Source organism: Vespa velutina, chromosome 2, assembly GCF_912470025.1.
Source record: "Vespa velutina chromosome 2, iVesVel2.1, whole genome shotgun sequence".
NCBI classification, from domain to species: Eukaryota; Metazoa; Arthropoda; class Insecta; order Hymenoptera; family Vespidae; genus Vespa; species Vespa velutina.
In genome coordinates, this window is record NC_062189.1 from 12,347,003 (window position 1) to 12,365,712 (window position 18,710).

At 34.1% G+C, this 18,710-nt stretch overlaps 2 protein-coding genes across 16 annotated transcripts in view; one reads left to right on the plus strand and one right to left on the minus strand.

Annotated features, from left to right (window-relative positions):
- Positions 1-82: 82 nt before the first annotated feature.
- LOC124947277 (tubulin--tyrosine ligase-like protein 12) lies at positions 83-3,639 on the plus strand. Its single transcript, XM_047489225.1, has 2 exons — positions 83-279; positions 444-3,639. The coding sequence occupies exon 2, from the start codon at positions 445-447 to the stop codon at positions 2,308-2,310; it is 1,866 nt and encodes a 621-aa protein (XP_047345181.1). The 5' UTR covers positions 83-279; position 444; the 3' UTR covers positions 2,311-3,639.
- An 11,377-nt stretch (positions 3,640-15,016) lies between these two features.
- The window catches only part of LOC124957931, a 406,825-nt gene continuing 403,131 nt past the window's right edge, over positions 15,017-18,710 (minus strand). For all 15 annotated transcript variants that reach the window (XM_047515496.1, XM_047515497.1, XM_047515490.1 and 12 more), the window contains one exon: positions 15,017-18,510. In XM_047515496.1, coding sequence (XP_047371452.1) covers positions 17,816-18,510 — 695 coding nt within the window. In that variant the 3' untranslated portion in view covers positions 15,017-17,815. The remainder of the gene's footprint in view (positions 18,511-18,710) is intronic.

The window sequence follows — 18,710 nt, forward strand, 5'->3', positions numbered from 1 at the left end:
GATAGTCACATTATTTAGTTTATTCTAGGGAAAATATTTCTCGTCATGTTTTTAGTCATATAAAGGATGTCTCAATTTTGTGATGATCGTCTGTCTTTCTTATTTTATTCCTAGTCTGATTTTATAGAAAAATATATGGTTTAAAATCTATTCAGTAGGTTGATAGATACCATATTGATTTAAAGTTGTAGTGGTTAGGTGAATAGAAAGCGATGCCGATTTAAACTTCTTTTTAGATTCTTCAATAATAATTTTGATATCAACATATGAAACACATAAGTAATACATAGTTCTCAAGCTAATATGATTTATCTTGAAATTTTCTTCTCATTCTCTATAATTTAAGTTTGATAATCTTGCGATTTTATCTTTTTAATATCTTAAGCAAAAGTATAGTTTATTATTTATAATATTGTTTTTTTTCTTTTTTTTTCTTCTTATAGAATGGATGGCATTGGGTTATATCATACATTTTTACAAACACATCAACCGCAACTTAAGTCTTCCGGAATACCAAAAATATTTTGGGAAGCTGTATTTAACAAATTAAAAAATCAAGATTTCGATGCTGGTCTTGTATTTCAATTAGCAAGAATCGATTATGAAGATAATGAAAGAGAGCCGATGGATCCTATTTGGAAATTATTTGTTTCTGCAGAAAATGGTATCTCTGTGAGAGATCCAAATAATATATATTTGGTGGATCATGCGTGGACTTATGATACTCTTCATGCGAGACAAAATTTAACGAATGTACCAGGTCTTTTAGACCGAATGTGCTCTCTTATGGGATATGATATTGAGAATGAGGAGAATGAAAAGATTGAATTTGTATTGAAGGAAATGTGGAGGTATAATCAGTCATTTTCTCTCAATAGTGGCTCTGTAGAAGATAGAATGCCTATCTGGTATATAATGGATGAACTTGGATCTGCTATAAACCATAGCGATGATCCTAACTTTAGAACTGTACCATTTCTTTATTTACCAGAAGGCGTAACATATACACTTTTATTTCCTGTAAAGAATGTAAAGTTCGAGGAAGAAGTTACCAGAGATTTTGTGGAAGGTCAAACTAATGATTTAAAGAAAAGACAAGCATTACTATTACCATGGGTAGATAATTCTTTCATCAATAAAAGTTTTGTCCAAGAGAAACCAAACGAAGACTATTTTTTGGCTGGTCATATATTAGAAGATATGCCAGAAAAAATAAATGTAGAAACTATTGTACGAAGACCAAATGAAAAACTGAAAGTTTATTCTCAATATAATTATGTAAATAATTATTTAACAGATTCTGCATTTGAAATTGTAGAAACGGAAGAAGATGCAGATATTTTATGGTACACATCTCATTTCAAAGAATACAAAGAATTAAGTATTCGCGCGCCTCATGTTTTTGTGAATCAGTTTCCTTTTGAAAATGTCTTGACAATAAAGGATCTTTTGTGTATCGTATGTAGACGCAAGGCATTAGAGAAATCTTACGATGCGGATACACTCGAAACTTATCCAATATGGTTACCAACAACATTTAATTTGAGCACGGAATTGGTACAATTTGTTGCGTATTTTGAACAACGAGAATCGAAAAATTTAGAAAACTTTTGGATCTGCAAACCATGGAATTTGGCAAGAGGATTGGATACTCATATTACAAGCAATCTTTTTCACATTTTAAGATTACCTAGTACTGGTCCGAAAATAGCACAAAGGTATATATCAAAACCTGTATTATATGATAGACCAGATGTAGGTTTAGTTAAATTCGATATACGATACGTCGTCATGCTAAAATCCGTCTCACCATTGAAAGCGTACGCCTATGCTAATTTCTTCTTGAGATTTGCTAACAAAGAATTTGCTTTAAATAATTTCGACGTATATGAACAACACTTTACGGTAATGAATTATTCCGAAAATACACAACTTTGTCATTTGAAATGTGCTGATTTTATTTTGGAATGGGAAAAGCAGTATCCTGATTACCCTTGGACGACATTTGTTGAGCCAACAATTTTAAGCATGTTTAAAGATGTTTTTGAAGCCGCAGTTGAAGCACAACCACCGAAAGGAATCGCTCATTTTCCTCAAAGCAGGGCCGTTTACGCTGTCGATTTGATGTTGGAATGGAATAAGGACAAGATGCAACCTATTCTTTTAGAAGTTAATTTTGCACCGGATTGCAAGAGGGCTTGTGAATATTATCCAGACTTCTATAACGATATATTTAGATGTCTTTTCTTAAATGATTTTCATCCTGACGTCTTCCATGATTTATTCCCGACATCATCGCCGGACAATTAAATATTGTTATTCATTAAACTTTAAAAACAAAGTGTATCCCAAGTGTAATCAACTTTCATAAGTATCGAAAAGCTATTAGCGACAGTAGCAAGAATATTGCTATCGCGACCAAGGGCGTTTATTTATTTAGAATATGAGAGCCTTACATTTCGTATGCGCTAATGAGGAGAAGTAACTCTGGTTAATCTGTATATACGAGCGTTAAAGGTACATTTGCAACCTGAATTATTCGTACCTTGCATAAATTGACACTACTGTAGGAAGTCTGCCGCAACACTTAATGGAATAATAAACGAGGAAACAATTAGACCAGTTTCATGTCATAGCTCATGGTCACCATGTAACCTTGTGCTCTGGTAGCATACGGTTAGACACTGTTAATGAAGAAAGGCCTGTACATGGTACTACGTATAATATATCTCCAGTCGCTCGTCTGCTATAAAATTTGACTATCAACAAAAGTTGACCAGTTAATCTTAGCAAACATAATACGAATTTTGTTTTCTTAGAAAGAAAATAAATAACTAAGATTTAATATGAACGTACGGGAAAGCAAAGTTGGATCGCATGTTTGGACAATCGAACGTGAGCTTTCAAAGTTATATCACGCTTTCGAGAAGTATTCCAGGTCGACATATTTATACCATTTTTATTGGACGATGTGTTGCTTCATTTTGTATTTATTACACAGTTAAAATTTATAGGTATACCTTGTCTGTGAATACATCGTTAACTCGAGCGATTATTTTTTAAATTATTTTTTGTTTGCCCGCTTTCAGCCCGTCCGCCTGGTCTCTCTGCGCCGACTACAATCATTCCCGGTAATAACGGAATTGCACAGTGTATTTTGTTAATTATCTTCGTATCCGTTATTCGCTTGTTTGACAATGCCGCTCAACAGTGCGCGTATCCGTGAAACCATTGTTCTCATATTTTCCATAGTAAATACGAGTTTTTAAGTTTCTCTAGATTAATGTTATACACACACGTAATGTTTAAATGAATTCAATGATGACATCCTGTAATATTTTCATTTTCTTTTATTTTTAAACGCTATACAATATACCTTTAATCTATTAGCGCGTTATTGTTACGTATAAATATATAAAAATATACAAAATGTTCAGTATTAAACGAAGATATCATCAATCTGAAGATATCGATGATTTCGTGAATTATATTAGAATATTTTTCATCCTATAATCTCGCTAACAACCTATTACACGAAGTATTTGTTAATCGCGCATGACAAAGAAATATTTGTAAAAGTTTATAACAACATTTGTAATTCAGGCGTTTATAAAATGTTTATAAAAGCCTACAACAAAAGCAACTGGATAAACATTATTTATCATTCAAATACCATTCATAAGATTCTATATGTTTGCGTATATAACAATTCTTGATTTTTTTTATATTAAATTATACATTTCTAATATTAAATTTAATATTATAAAGATAATATATGGGTCGATATAGTTCGATATTAATTATAATTCTGGAAAATAACTTGTTTCTATTCGAATTACAATAAGGTAGAAGATTCTTATATCGAAAATAAAAGAATCGACCATGAAATTAGTAGGTGGTCGTAGAGGGGTGGTTTGTAGCGAGCTGTTTAGTTCGAGGGTGCCGTTGAGTGATGCGTGTGGCTCCAGTTAGTCGGCGGTATTCCTCAGCACGTGACATACCGTGCAAGCAGCCAACCTAGCGAAAGAAAGAAAAGCAAAGAGAAGCATCGTTTTCCACGAATACGAACCACCACCACTAACACCATCACCATCACCATCGCCATCGCCATCACCACACCATCACCAACATTATACCGTTGTCGGTATCGCCAACAAGCCGTCTGGCGCGCGTGCATCGTTGCACCTGCACTTACCAACTCGTGGTGCAATTTCATCTACGCGAATTACGTATTACATTAACTCGGAGACGTTTTCATATATGTATGTATATAAATACGTATATAAATATAAAAGTACAGTCAACGGCACAAAACTTTTTCGATTCCTCGTTAAAGAATAAAATATTATCCTTTTCTTTATATTCGTAAAAAATTTTACTTTTACTCTTATATTACAATTGTGATCATCGAAGGATTTTATTTTTGCAATAATTGTAGATATGTATACTGTGAAATATGATATTTCAATGAAATATGTTCGTATTGTTCGATTAATAATCGATCTATATTAATCGATAAATGATCGTAGTGATGTATTAATTAAATGAATTATAATTATATGAATGCTTCCTTTTTCATTTTCGTTAATTATTTTATTGTTATAAATTATAATTATATTTCAGTTTCTATCATCAGAATTGTTTAATTAATTTACTTTAATACGATCACTGGCTTATTATTTATATTATACTTTTACGTCAGAGATTCAATACGTATTTTACTTAACGATAATTAAACATAAATTATATCAATTTATTATGATTTTAATTTCATTAAAAATATCCAAGAATATCAATAATATATCATTTTGTTTATTTCGTTTGATCATTATTATAAACATTCTTTCAGTGAATGACATTTTATCGTAGCAAAAAAAAAAGCAAAAAAGAAAAAAGAATTCCGAGGTAACGTTACGAATAATTATATAAAAAAAAAAAAAAAAAAAAAAAAGAAAAAAGAAAAAAGAAAAAGATATAAAGAAAAGAAAAGAAAAAGAAATGAAAGTTACAATTCTCTTTTTCTTTTTCTCGTTAATTCGTGATCGCGTGTCGCTCGAATACGATTATGTAAATTATAAAGAAATTAGGAGGACTTGATGCCATTGACTGTACTTTTGCATATGACGTGTATATATTCTCGGTTTAAGTTCTCGTAACTTTTCTAGCGGTGTTCGTTTCTCCTCCTCATCATCGTCGTCGTCGTCGTCGTAGTCGTCGTTGTTGTCGTCGTCGCGGTCGGTAATCATGGCAATTAAGCAAATGAGTTCTACGTATAGGGACGTCGATAATGAGGGCGTCGTGACGCTCGAGACAAACGGAGCTATTTCGCGGGTGCGACCAACCCTCTTGGCCTTCTCACCATTTCCTCCACACCAATGCCAAGAGAATTTCTCTTTTTCTTTTTTCTTTTTCCTTTCTCCATCTCTTTTCAGAGTCTCTTGACGATCATACTACCGTACAAATCCATCCCGGCGCTTACTTACATTGATATATCAGATGACTCTCAGACGAGTCAGTTCAAATCTTGAACTATTTCATTAGTTTCTCTATTTTTAATGTCAAAGCGCCAATACATTTTCCTTTATATCGTTTTCTCTCTCTTTTTCTCTCTCTCTCTTTCTGTTTTTCTTCGTGTAATCATAATTCAAAACGAATTAGTACTATTGCATTTATTTACGTAAATTGCTTATAATAAAAATATAAGTAAACATAAAAATATGAATATTTTATTTTTATACAAAATTATAGTACGTATTTACATAGTAAATTATACATTAATTATAATACGATCTCTGATATTCATAAGTTTTTCCAGATAAATCGAGAAAATGAACAAATTTTATGGAACATTTGAGAATTTCTCACTAAATTCACATATACAAACGTGATATAATTGCACAATAGATGTTTACGTACATAGATCACTCACTGTGAATAAATATGTATATATTGTACAGAAATGTGGAAATGTTTTCATTTTATTCTTTCTTTATGAAAGATTTGTATGGTATATGAACCGAACCGTGATATCAGTGGGATTGTAATTTCCTTTTGCCTTTGATATCTTCTGTTTATCTTCATTTCATATGAGGAACACGATCATTTAAAAAATTAACGTTATTTCTTTTTAATGCGGTAGCATTATCTATCCGCTGCCACGTATTTTATGTCTGCATTTTCTTTTTTTTTCTCCCTTTATCCATCTCTCTCTCTCTCTCCCTCTCTCTCTCTTGCTTAACCTTTGTGACCAGAATAGAGGTAGAGCTCCGAGCGCATTTTTCAGTTGCGTTTAGTCCCTCTTACTCTTTCTTCCTCTCTTTTATACCGAAGAGAGAGAGAGAGAGAGAGAGAGAGAGAGAGAGAGAGAGAGAAAGCAACCAGGGGTAGTGCCGCAATTAAAATAGTAAATTGTTCTCCAGTCACGCGCGTACAAGGGAGAAAAAGGCGATCTCGCGAAATTCTACTCTGCTTTTATAGAAACGAGGTCGACTTTAATATTCCCGAGATATCGATACTTGTGTCAACAAATGAGAGAAAGAGAGAGAGGGAGAATGAGAGAAAGAAAGAGAGCTATTGTTTGATATTCATAATATATTTACAAATGACGAATATATACTAAGAATCGATTATTAAATAATTGTTTTTTTTAAATAATTTATCGATGCTTTCGGGTAAAAATCCATCGACCGTTGTTTAGTATCTCAATTTTCGCAACATCAGAAGAATTGAATATTTCATTGTTCGAAACATATAAAGTAATAGAAAGGTAAAAAATAATATCTTTAAATACTAAATAATAATTATTTGACTGTGTACGTACTTTTAGCGTACTATCACAACATTCCTTTTAAATACATTTTATTGCATTTCTTTTAGGTCTTTCTTTTTTTCTTTTTTTTTAATTTTTTTATAGTCGCGTAAACAAATCCCTCGTTTTTCACTTTTAGTTGGCGTTATGTTAGACGATATTTTTCTAAAGGTATTGTAAGGGCAAATTTTGCTATCAATAGTTTTTATTTAATTAAATATAATTAAAAGTAATTACGTGCAATGTGAACGTTTCGGAGATAAAGGACGACGTCATTTCTTTTTATTCTCCCTTATTTGAAATAAAAAAAAAAAAAAAAAAGAAAAAAAAAGCAAGAAAAAAAAATAAATAAAAAAGAAATGGTAACGAAACAGTATTACTCCATATAATACTCTGTACAATTATGTACTCTGGTGGTCAGTGGTTCTGTAACGTATGATAAAACAGTTGAATTTCCGTTTTTCCTTAATTTTCAACTTCTCTTCTTTTTTTTTTTTGTACTTTTACAATGCACATACAAGTTTAGTTAAAGGATGGCTCACCAAGTCAACGATAGTATCCATATGTGTGCACCTGTAATTAGAAGACCGAGCTCGAGTAAACGTGCGAATTTCATACGGTGCTGTAATAAATACTGCTGTGTTATGTTTTCGAGAGAGAGAAAGAGAGAGAAAGAGATAAAGAGAGAGAGAGAGAGAGAGAGAGAGAGAGAAAGGATGAGATAGAAGGATGTCGGTTACAAATGCACGAGTAAGTTCGTGCCATTTGTATTAAAACGAACTAAGAAGAGGTAATTTGAATGACGAAAGCTATTTCGGTTGAGCGATTAAATAATGTTGAAGAGTTAGCATACAATTTTTCGTGATTAAAATTTTCGTATTTCGATTAAAATTAGTACATTAGTATAAAGTTAAATATAGAATAATATATATATAAAATAAATTCATGGAAGGCTTTGATGATTCTTTATTAATATTTTACATTCATCGTTATATTTATTTAATATCATGCTTTCCGTGGAATTATTTGCGTGAAAGAAAATAAAATGAAAAAGCGACCGCAGAAATCATGTTAATAACAAGACATATACAATTTGATTTGAATTAATTATTTAATGAAAGGAAAACTGTGCGTTGAACGTTCAAGGGATATAAATATTTCGTGTGATAAAGGAAGAAATGTTGAAAAAAAAATTGCAATTAGCGTTGATGGAAGTTCAGTGTAGAAAACAGCTGAGCTTGTGGAACTTCATCCGACGTGCATTATTGCACCTGAGGATGTCAGTATCTTCTTCTCTTCTATTATTCGACCTCCTTTTCTCTCTCTCTCTTTTTTTCTCTCTCTTTCTCTTTCTTTCTCTTTTTTTCTCTCTCTCTCTCTTTCTTTTTCTCTCTCTCTCTCTCTCTCTCTCTTTCTCTTTTTCTTTCTCTCTCTCTCTCTATTCTTTTCTTATTTCCTTTTCCTCTCATATACTACTATGAGTCGCATATATCCACGTGGCTTCTCTCTTCTTAGGCTAGACTCCTGCGGAGAACAGGCTTCATTACGTCGCCATAAATCACACGAGGTACGCACCTTATAACCTCGGAACATCGTACGGCTACTGTACCTCTTGCTATTATTAATTACTGTTACTATAAGCTGTTAATAAAAAGTATAAAGAGGAGACCTATATATATATATATATATATACACATAAATATATATATATATATATATATATATATATATATATATTTATGTGTATATATATATTTATATATATTATATATATTTATTTTTATATTGACTTTTATATATACGCAGATAGATAAAATATATTAAATAAAAGAAGAAGTTAAATAAAAGAAGAAAATGCAGATGAAAGTAATCAAATTTTCTTTCTATTTTTTAATTTTTTTTTTCTAACGAGCAGTTCTCTTTTCGTGAATCAAATTTTATTTATAATATAACAATAAATAAACTTTTTACGATATATCGATCGCTTTTATTATTATCTCAGTAAAGGGTGAGATTATCTCTTTTTTCTTCGTTAAAGTACGTTGTAGACACGTGACACAGGAGATCATCGATGATGGCGGTCGCGAAGATCATAAACGCGCTGTTACTTCATCGTTTTAACAAAGGATTTGCATCGGTTAACGCCTCATCGTTGGGAAACCATAGAGCCAGCCGGCCGATATCCCACGATCGAAATATCATTATTTCCATTTTACACCCTCGAAAACTCGATAATGCTTTCCCGTAATTGACTCGGCTCAATGAATGACCGCGGCATGGGATACTTTCGTCATTGTGGTTAATGACAGGATTAAAACAGTGCTCGGCCGATCTCGGCTGCATTTAATTATTACTGCCAATCCCCTCCTTCTTGCCATTTTGCGTTCTCTTCTATCGTTGCTTGAATATGTCGGCTAGAATATGTATTCAAAGTATAACTAGTTTATACACCGTTCAGTTTATTCAGATTTCATATTTGTAGATAATGATTAAGTTGTTATAAGTGATTTAAAATAAAAAATAAATAAATAAAAAAGTGAAGAGTAACAACGATAATGTCTCTTATTCAATTTTCTTATTTCATTCGCGCCGCGAAAATAATGATAGATATTTAACAATGAAAAGAAAGGAATGAAATTAAGATGTAATATCATTTTAACAAACGATACAACGATTCTCTTCTTTCTTTTTAGATTACTTCTAACGATGTAACATTGAAATGGCTGGTAATGTCAAGATTGTTCCGTAAAAAAGAAAAAAATAAATAAAATTACATGGTCTTTTACTTTAATTATTTCTTCTTTTTTTCAAGAATCATAATAACGTGACAATCTCTAAGATTCCATTTATTGTTAGAAGCGTGAAGAGACTGGCCATTTTTGTGTCGAAGTGAACAAAGCAAGCGTGTTTATGCTATTTTTCTTTCTCTTTTTCCTTGGACTACTTATTCCGGAGAAGAAAGTTTCTTTCAAGTAGTTATAATCGTGCTAGAAGGTAAAGCTTCGTTACCAGGATGTTATACACGCGATCCTTGGAAGGCGAAGCTGGCATTAGAGACGTAACGACATAGAGGCAGTAACTATTACCTTGTCCTTTCTCCACCAGCGCCACTAACACTTCTCCTAGCAGCTCTTGTCGAGTCTCATCGTCGCATTTGTTGCTAGCAGGTAGATTATACATGCATGGAAAGGTGCAGCTGCACCAAGAGAACCTTCCTTTTCACTTTGCTCTTTCTCGCGCAATAGAAAAAGAGAGAGAAAGAGAGAGAAAGAGAGAGAAAGAGAGAGGAAGAGAGAGGGAGAGAGAGGGAGAGAGAGAGAGAAAGAGGAAGACAGGGAAGGAGAGACAGAGGGTAGAAAAAGAAAGAGAGCTAGCGAGTAATGTATGGAGAAGAGTACGTGGACCATCCATTGCGCAATTAGTGTAGTCGGTGGTTTTTTTTTATTCTCATTCTCGTTTCCACTTGCAGCGGTGTGCCTGACGTTGAACGTCCAGGACGAATACTAGGATGCTAGAGAGAGTATACTTAATGCTAGAAAGAGAGGAAGAAAAAGGAATAGGTCGTTCGCACGACCCTACTCGAATGTCCGTCGTAATCTTCTGAGTTCAAAAGGTAACGAAGGAGTACAAAACAAAAAGATCTAGGGCAGTGTGCATTTTTCAAAATGTAAAAGGCTCGCACGCGGAAAATTGTCCCACCACGGCTAGATTGAAGAAAAGGTAGTGGCGAATGTAAAGAAGAAAGGCCAGACAGAAAGAAAGAGAGAAGCATGGTTGTAGAAGAGAGTTTCCGGTTAGTCAAGGTACTTGCATCCGGTCGGCAAGCTGGGCTTTCCTTTCTTTACCTCGCTGAATCGTGACCTCTTAATTTCGGCCAAGTCGCGACATTTTTCTCTTCCAATGCCACCTAGCTCATTCTTCTTTCTTTCTTTCTCGTTAACTTACCACGATCTTTTCCTTATTTCTCTCTGCGTTTCCCTTGTTTCTTTCGTTCGCTCTTTTTATTCTCTCGTTAACGATAAAACGTAAATTCGAGTTTCTCTAGCCAAGATTTAGTTTTATCTTTCGTATCTTCTTCGAAACGAAATTTGATGATAAAATTTCAACGTCGACTATGTTAACTTAATTTCAATTTAATTTCCATATCGATAAAAATAATTAGATGAAAAAGGAGAAAATTAAAGGATTTTGGTTATGCTATGAGACATTAATTATTCAACTTTCTTGATTGGAAATTTTTATATATTCTTATTTCTAGATTTAGATTCATATTCGATCAAGTTATTTCTACGTCGCTTATTTTAAACTTACCTTATTCAATAATGAAAGCAAAGTATATAAATTCGATTTAACTTTTGCCATTTCATCGTTTATACCTCTTACTATTTCGATATTCGAAAACTATATGAACGATGAAAATACTTGAGTAAATGCAAAATTAATTAATTCATTGGAAGTGAGAAAAATCCAATTTAATGGATCAAGAAGAGAAAAAGGCAGGGTTGGTACGTATTCTATTAATGAGACTTCTCAACGTTAAATTAATAAGCCTTTTTCTTTTTTTCTAGATCCACGACGACGATGGTAATGCGAACGCGCTGCTGCCTTCGATGGATGCTAAAAACAGGGATAGGAAGTGAATTGTTCCCCCTCCATCTTTTCTTTTTTACTGTTTTGTGGCTAATTAGTTTTACCTCCGGTTCGAAGTGAATTTTCCATCTGCCTCTTTATTCTTTATTCTGTCCTGTCCTCTTTTTCTTTTTCGATTGTGGACGATCCAACAATTCTCTTGATGATGGAATACTAAGGAAAGGAGAGAGGAAACGGAGTTGAGAGAACAGAGATACATATTATGATCGATGGTTTACAAACCTCTCTTTCCTCTACATGTTCTCTCTCTCTTTTTCTCTCTCTCCTTCTTTTGTCTTCCTTCTCTTTATGCGTTACGTGCGCGCGCGCGCGCGCATGTATCTATTCAATGTAATTAGATACCCGCTGTTTTTTCTTTCTCTCTTTCTCTCTCTTTCTCTCTTTCTCTCTTTCTCTCTCTCTTTTTCCCTACTTCCACTGGCAAAAGGAACCCAAGCTCCGTGTATGACTAGCAGGATTTCCGATTCGAGGTCGTTCCATTATAAATGGAAAATAAATTTCATTGTTAACAACAGGCAGAACCGGTGGCCCGTATAATTTATGCACCGATATGCACGACGCGCGTACACCCGACGAAATCCTATTTATATTTTCGCCGACGTAAAGCTATTTAACGTCGTTGTTCTTCCGTGCTTCCATTATTACGACGGGTTTTTTCATGGAAAAACACCGTTCGAATCTTACGGTTCCTTTGTTGAGGAAGTTGTTGAACAAGTTCAAATACCTACGTTTGTTGTTATTATTATTATTATTATTTTTTTTTTATTTATCTTTGTATTTATTTTTTTTTTTTTTTTTTTTTTTTTTTTTTTTTTTTTTTTTTTTTTTTTTTTTTTTTTTTGTAAGGATAGGAATGGACAGCATTGTGATGAAGGATATGATATTCACCGATGAAATCGAATATACAATAAATCGTTTATTAGTACGAAGGTGTGATAGTGTTTCTCGAGGGTTTTACCCCAAGCTGACATTTTTTTTCTCTTTTTTTCTTTCTTCTTTTTTTTTTTTTTATCATCTTCTTTTTTCTTTTATTTCGTGAGTTAAAAGTGAACGTTGTGATATCGGTGAGATGAATGAGTGTGACAGATCTTTTTTTTTGTCATATTCTTTTTAAAGGTGACGTAAGTGATAGATGTTAGAGCTAGTTACCCTGTTCTGCGAGCTGGCGTTTCTCCTTTTTCCATCCGGTGCATCGTATGAGAATTTATTGACTTGAAATTTTTCGACTAGTCGCTTTCATCTACTTTTCCTTATTCTCTTACTTTCTTTCATTCGTTCGTTCGTTCATTCTCACATACACTTTTCTCTCTCTCTCTCTCTCTCTCTCTCTCTCTCTCTCTCTCTCTCTCTCTCTCTCTTTCATCGTTCTTCTTCGATCGATTTCATACTTCTCGTTCGATTTGCACTTGTCTAAACCCTTATCAATTCGCGATATATAATAAATGCATGTGTATGTACTAATGTAGCGTATCGATATATACACGTTTATATGTATATATGTGTATATATATATATATATGTATGCATACATATATCGATTTTGAAAAGGGTGAGAACGCGATGGAAAAGGTGATCGCCCGTGCAAGCTAACTTTCAAAAGTGCTACTTGTTATTCTTTTTTTCGAGGTATTCTAATGTCTATGCATTTTTTTTTCCTTTCTTTGTTAAATTATGCATGTGTGCCTGTCTGTGTATGTGTGTGTCAACTCGCTATAATCGCTACGTCGGCGCTAAAAATTAGTGAGACCGAAGGAGAGAAGAGCCGAACGACTTATTGGGGCCATTTTTCTATTTTCGCGCGCGTTTAATAAATTAATAACCAGTCTGGCGACTTGCATGCATACATGTCCGAAGTGAAAAAGGAAGCTTCCTCATATTTTTATTTTTCCTTCCTTCCTTCGCCTCATCTCTCTTCTTCCTTTCACCAAATCTATCCTACGACCAACTTCTTCTTCTTCTTCTTCTTCCCGTACGAGTTACGGAAATGAAATATACGAATGAATAGGGTTGGGGTTCAATACGCTTCTCTTCGCATACATATCGATATAGCAACTTTTAATCGCAAGAAAGTCTTTAAGAATCATGCTCCCCGGCTTGTTCTTATTTTCTCGTCGAAAAAATACGACGAAAATTTGATACAAGCCGATGTCGTCTACTAGCAAGCGTGTCGGTACCCTTTGATATTAACATGTATCTTATGTATATATTTACAGGTGTAGATAAAAAATCGGTCGATTTTCTCTTTTCTTCTTTTTCTTTCTCTCTTTGTCTTTTCTCTCGTTAAAAATGAGTTTTACTAATTAAGGACGCAAAATTATACGAAAGCGTTTGTTGTTACTCCTCTTCTTGTTTGTCCTCTTATTACTAATTTCTTTTCTCCTTCAATTTCCCACCTTTTCGTTTACCATTTTTTCATTCGCCTTTTGATCTCTTTCTATTCTTATCTATTCACGCCATGATATTACAATTCACGCACACGCTCTTTGATTGTACGCATTTTGATCATAGGATACTCGTCTTATACGTACATCGCTTACATACACAATCCCTTCTTTTCTCTAATTCTCACGTTTTAAGTACATGTTATCAATACTATCTCTGGTTCACCTATTTTCAACGCTCGGAAATTCTCTACATTTCTTTCTCTCTCTCTCTCTTCTCTGTTTGTTTTTTTTCTTTCTTTTCTTTTCTTTTCTTTTTTTTTATTTTATCACCAATTACAGGTGTGTATTTTAACAAAATATTTTCATCAAACTTTATAAAACGAAATAAAGAAATAAACTTTGCAAGCATATCTTTAAATTTTAAATCAATCATATCGTTAGTAGTAAAAGAATATCATTTCTTTTTTTGATGTAACAAAAAACTTGGCGCTTCTAAGTATGACAAAAAGAGGGGAAAGAAAAAGGGAAGACTAGAAAAGTACGAGATAATATCATAAATTTACACTGGCATGACAAAAAAAAAAGGAAGGACGGAAGGATTAGGGATCAGAAAAAATCTCGAGGCTAACATGGAGGACATACGAAGAAAGAAAAATGAAGAAGAAGAAAGGGTAAGAAAGAGAGGAGAAAAAGAGAAGGAGAGAAAGAGAGAGAGAGAGAGAGAGAGAGAGAGGAGAGAAAGAGAAGTAAAAAGAGAGAGAAAAAGAAAGAGAGAAAAAGGAAAAAGGATTTCCGAGCTTTCCTCTTAGCTAGTGTGTCTTTTCTCCCCTTTTACATATGCCTTCTCCGCAGCCCATGCATATAAAATTATATATACAACAGAGTGATTTTTCTTTGTTGTGAGGTATTCGCACTACTTGCATCTAAAAAGAGAGTGTGTGTACATTATCGGGAAGCGAGCGAGCGAGCAAACGAGAAAGAGAAAGAGAAAGAGTAAGAGAGAGAGAGAGAGAGAGAGAGAGAGAGAGAGAGAGAGAATGAATGCGCGTATGTGTGTATATATACGCCTACATATCTGTGAAAAAAGAGAAGATAGAGAGAGAAAAATAGATAGATAGATAGATAGATAGATAGATAGATAGATAGATAGATAGATAGATAGATAGATAGATAGATAGATAGATAGATAGATAGAGAGAGAGAGAGAGAGAGAGAGAGAGAGAGAGAGAGAGAGAGAGAGAGAGAGAGAGAGAGAGAGAGAGAAGAAAGAACATGAAGAGATAGAGGTGCTCATGTATTACGAAGGAAATCGCTTTCTCCGGTTTCTTGTGCAAATATTTCAGCACCGCCTCCGCTTTTTACCAGGGAGAAGTAAATTATCCCCGCGCGAGTATTTCTCCCTATTTCTTATCGAGCTTTCTTTTCCATTTCTCTCGTTCTTTCTCTCTCGTTCTTTCTCTCTCTCTCTCTCTCTCTCTCTCTTTCTTTCTCTCTCTCCCTTTCTTTCTCGTTCTCTTGTACTCGCATCGCTCTTATCACTTATATCAACCGCTATTAGGCGCTGTATAACGCGCGCTCGACTCGTTATAAATAAATTAAAAATTATATATGCGTAATATATATTTTTGTCATATATTTATATTTTATGTATATATTAAATTTACTGATTCGCTTGGTTTTGTCACCTCTCACGCAGCAATTTGCCATTCGATACACGCACACTTCCATGTGAATTTACGGATCCGCACAAGTCGCGAAAAAGTCTCGATAACGATATGGTACAACTATGCTACACGGTGGGGGAACGAGCCAGCACGTATTTCTCCTCTCTTCCCCTCATTTTCTCTTCTCCGCTTCGCTTAGTCCTACCTTTAATTATTTACAGAATTCGCGCGGAAATATTTTACTTTTATACTCGTATTATAGTATGTAGGTATGTATGTGACTTGACTTTATATCTGGGTTTATGTGTAGTACCTACGCGCATTACGTATTATACGCAATCAAACGCGTGCTTCTGTAGTACAACCTATTACGAAAAATTCTTTCTCTTTTTTTTTGTCGTTTAATCAATGTGACGTTCCTTCGTTCTTCGTACGTATTTTATTATCCTGATGTATATATATATATATATATATATATATTTTTTTTTTTTTTTCTCTCCTCTCGTGGATACAGAGCCAAAGATGCGGCATAACGAGAAAAACATGTGCGATCAAATAGAAGCCGGTAAAATGTTCGTTAAAATGAATCCCTTTCACTTTTTTCATTCCTCTTCGTTTCTACGAAACTACGTATCTCGATGAATAATGGATAACGTTACGTCTAACTTATTTTCTCGATAGCTCGGCTTTTGTGGTTTTTCAAAGTAATTGTACATCCCCCATCGAAGAAGACAGCATTAAAAATTCAATAGGTTTGATTGTTGTCGATCGAGAAGCCACATGCTTTGCAAATAGGTAGGTGTATGCGATAAAACGAAACTCGAAAGTTTCAACGGTAAATCCGCATTCGGAAGTTCCTTTGAAATTTTGCATTTAACCGACTACCAAACTCTCATATCGAAGATCGAAAGAGAAATTAAAAAAAAAGAAAAAAAAAAAAAAAACGAAAAAAAAAGAAAAAGCTTCTGGAAAGTATTTCGAATTTCTCTCTGTGTACTGGGAATCTTATATACTATCAAATGATTCGAGCAACGAATAAATCGTAACAAAGTTAAATCGATATTTCGATGGTAACCAGGAGTAAGTATCGTTTGCGAGTGGCAATTAGACGTATCGTTTTAATTCATTTCGTTCATTCAAAGAATTGAATATTTCTACGACCGGGATTGGTCAAAATGAAATGTAAACGTAAACGTCTTCATCCAATATTCGTTCCTTTCGTTCTCTGTTTCCTTTCTACGAAGGGAGTTAGAAAAATACGAAGTTAACTTTAATTGCTTCGAGAAATCGTTTTATTCGTCGGAGGTATGTACGGGCAGTGTGTGTATTTCGATATTAAATGATTTTTAATAAATGTTTAGCGTAAGTTCGTACGAAGCATTCTAAAAAGATATTCTATTAACGATCGCTATATATGCGAAATTGTGATATCAAAGGATTTTCTCAAACCGGTATGATTAAAACGCGGAAGAAACCTTCTGCGTCAGCGTTTGTACGAAAACGTGTCGAGTGACACTGACTATAATAATTATGTACGGCCGATCTATGATTCGATCGCGTGGCAGTGGATGGACTAATCTATCTAATTTCTTCCAGGTTAGTTCGTATCGAGTTGTGCCTTAAAAATTCGTCAACAAGGATGTATCACTCTCCTTTTTTAATGCTCAATCAAATCAACATTGGAACATTACTTCTTCTCAAACGACAGTCGCACGTCTCGCACAAAAACGCTTTGGCCTTTCAAACCGATCCTCCTCGTTTCATTCTTATTTATGACTTACAAACGAGTTAGAGTAAGGAAATATAGAAGAATAGAAAAGGAAAACGCAATGTTTCTAAACACAGCGTGCTTTGGTACTAGCCTGAGTACTAATTGCAAATAAGTTAATATTAAATAGTTACGCGGTAATATACTATACTAAAACAATTACTGTCACTTCCTGTATCAGTGTATCGTGTCTTTTCACATTTCTAATCGGTCCTTACGAACAAAAACACATGGCCACTTATAAAACAAACTAGGAGAAACGTAATTGTCATGTAGAAACTCCTAAGTTTCAAGGAACAATAACAAAGAGTCAATGGACTCTCTTAACAAATAAGATAAAACAACATTAACGAAAAAAAAATAATTAGATCGATCGTTACGTTTGTTATCGATAAAAAGTAAGCACCAAAACTTCTTCCTTCCTTTCTTTCTTTTCTTTTCTTTTCTTTTCTCTTTTTCTCTTTTTTTCTTTCGTGAGTTAAGAAAGAAGCAGGATCCATCGTTATAATCAAGTGAACAGTCTTGTCCATTCGCATATTCATTAAGAAACGATATAATCGGCGGAATGATGAGAATGATGAGAATTTCGATGTTTATCCTTTCTGTGATTGGTTCTCGAATTGCTGCCACGTGTGCCACTGGTTCCCGTGGTACCAGATGTATGATGACTGTAACCACTGTCACTGCCAAAGCTGCTGTCCGGTTGACCTTGGTATAATCTTCCTGTAGAGACTTGATCGTTATCCCTAGGCGCATAATAAACTGGTTGTGTATACTTGTCTTCGTTGTAAAGTCTGTCTGTCGGTTGAGAGTAAGTGTCCGAGGAATAAGTGTCTCCGCCAACTTGTGTATAAACCGGCGTCGTTTCTTGATTCTGAAGACCATAATAATCGGTAGTATATTGATTGCCGCTACCATCGACACCACCACCGACACCACTACAACTACCACCACCACCACCACCACCACCAACACCACCACTGCCGCCACCGTCACGGCTAGCACTCATGTACTTGTACTTTTCGTTTGACTTCTTTGATCTCTCCTTGTTACTTCTGCTTTGACTGGAGTAACGATGAAGCGGCCCGAGGACAGGCACGCTTTCGTATGGATTTTCTTCGAGTCTGAGAGCTTGAGCTGCTGGCATCGGCGGCATAAAATATGGCAGCCTATGTGCCACCGAAGGGACGGACTGTTGTTGTCGTTGATTACTGTTCGTTCTGCTCCCTGCTACTCCTGAAAAATAAACTAATCGTTATATGTACGAATACATCTAATTGAATGAATACATTTAAGCTTGATCTGTCGTACATATAAATCTATATGTATATATATATATACATATATAATATGGATATATATATATATACATTTATATATTATTATATTGATAATAGATACATACTTATTTGAAGTATTGAAATATTAAAGAAATA

What these genes read in the sequence shown, in the direction of transcription:
- LOC124947277 (XM_047489225.1), top strand. Translation starts at nt 445, where the DNA reads ATGGATGGCATTGGGTTATATCATACATTTTTACAAACACATCAACCG.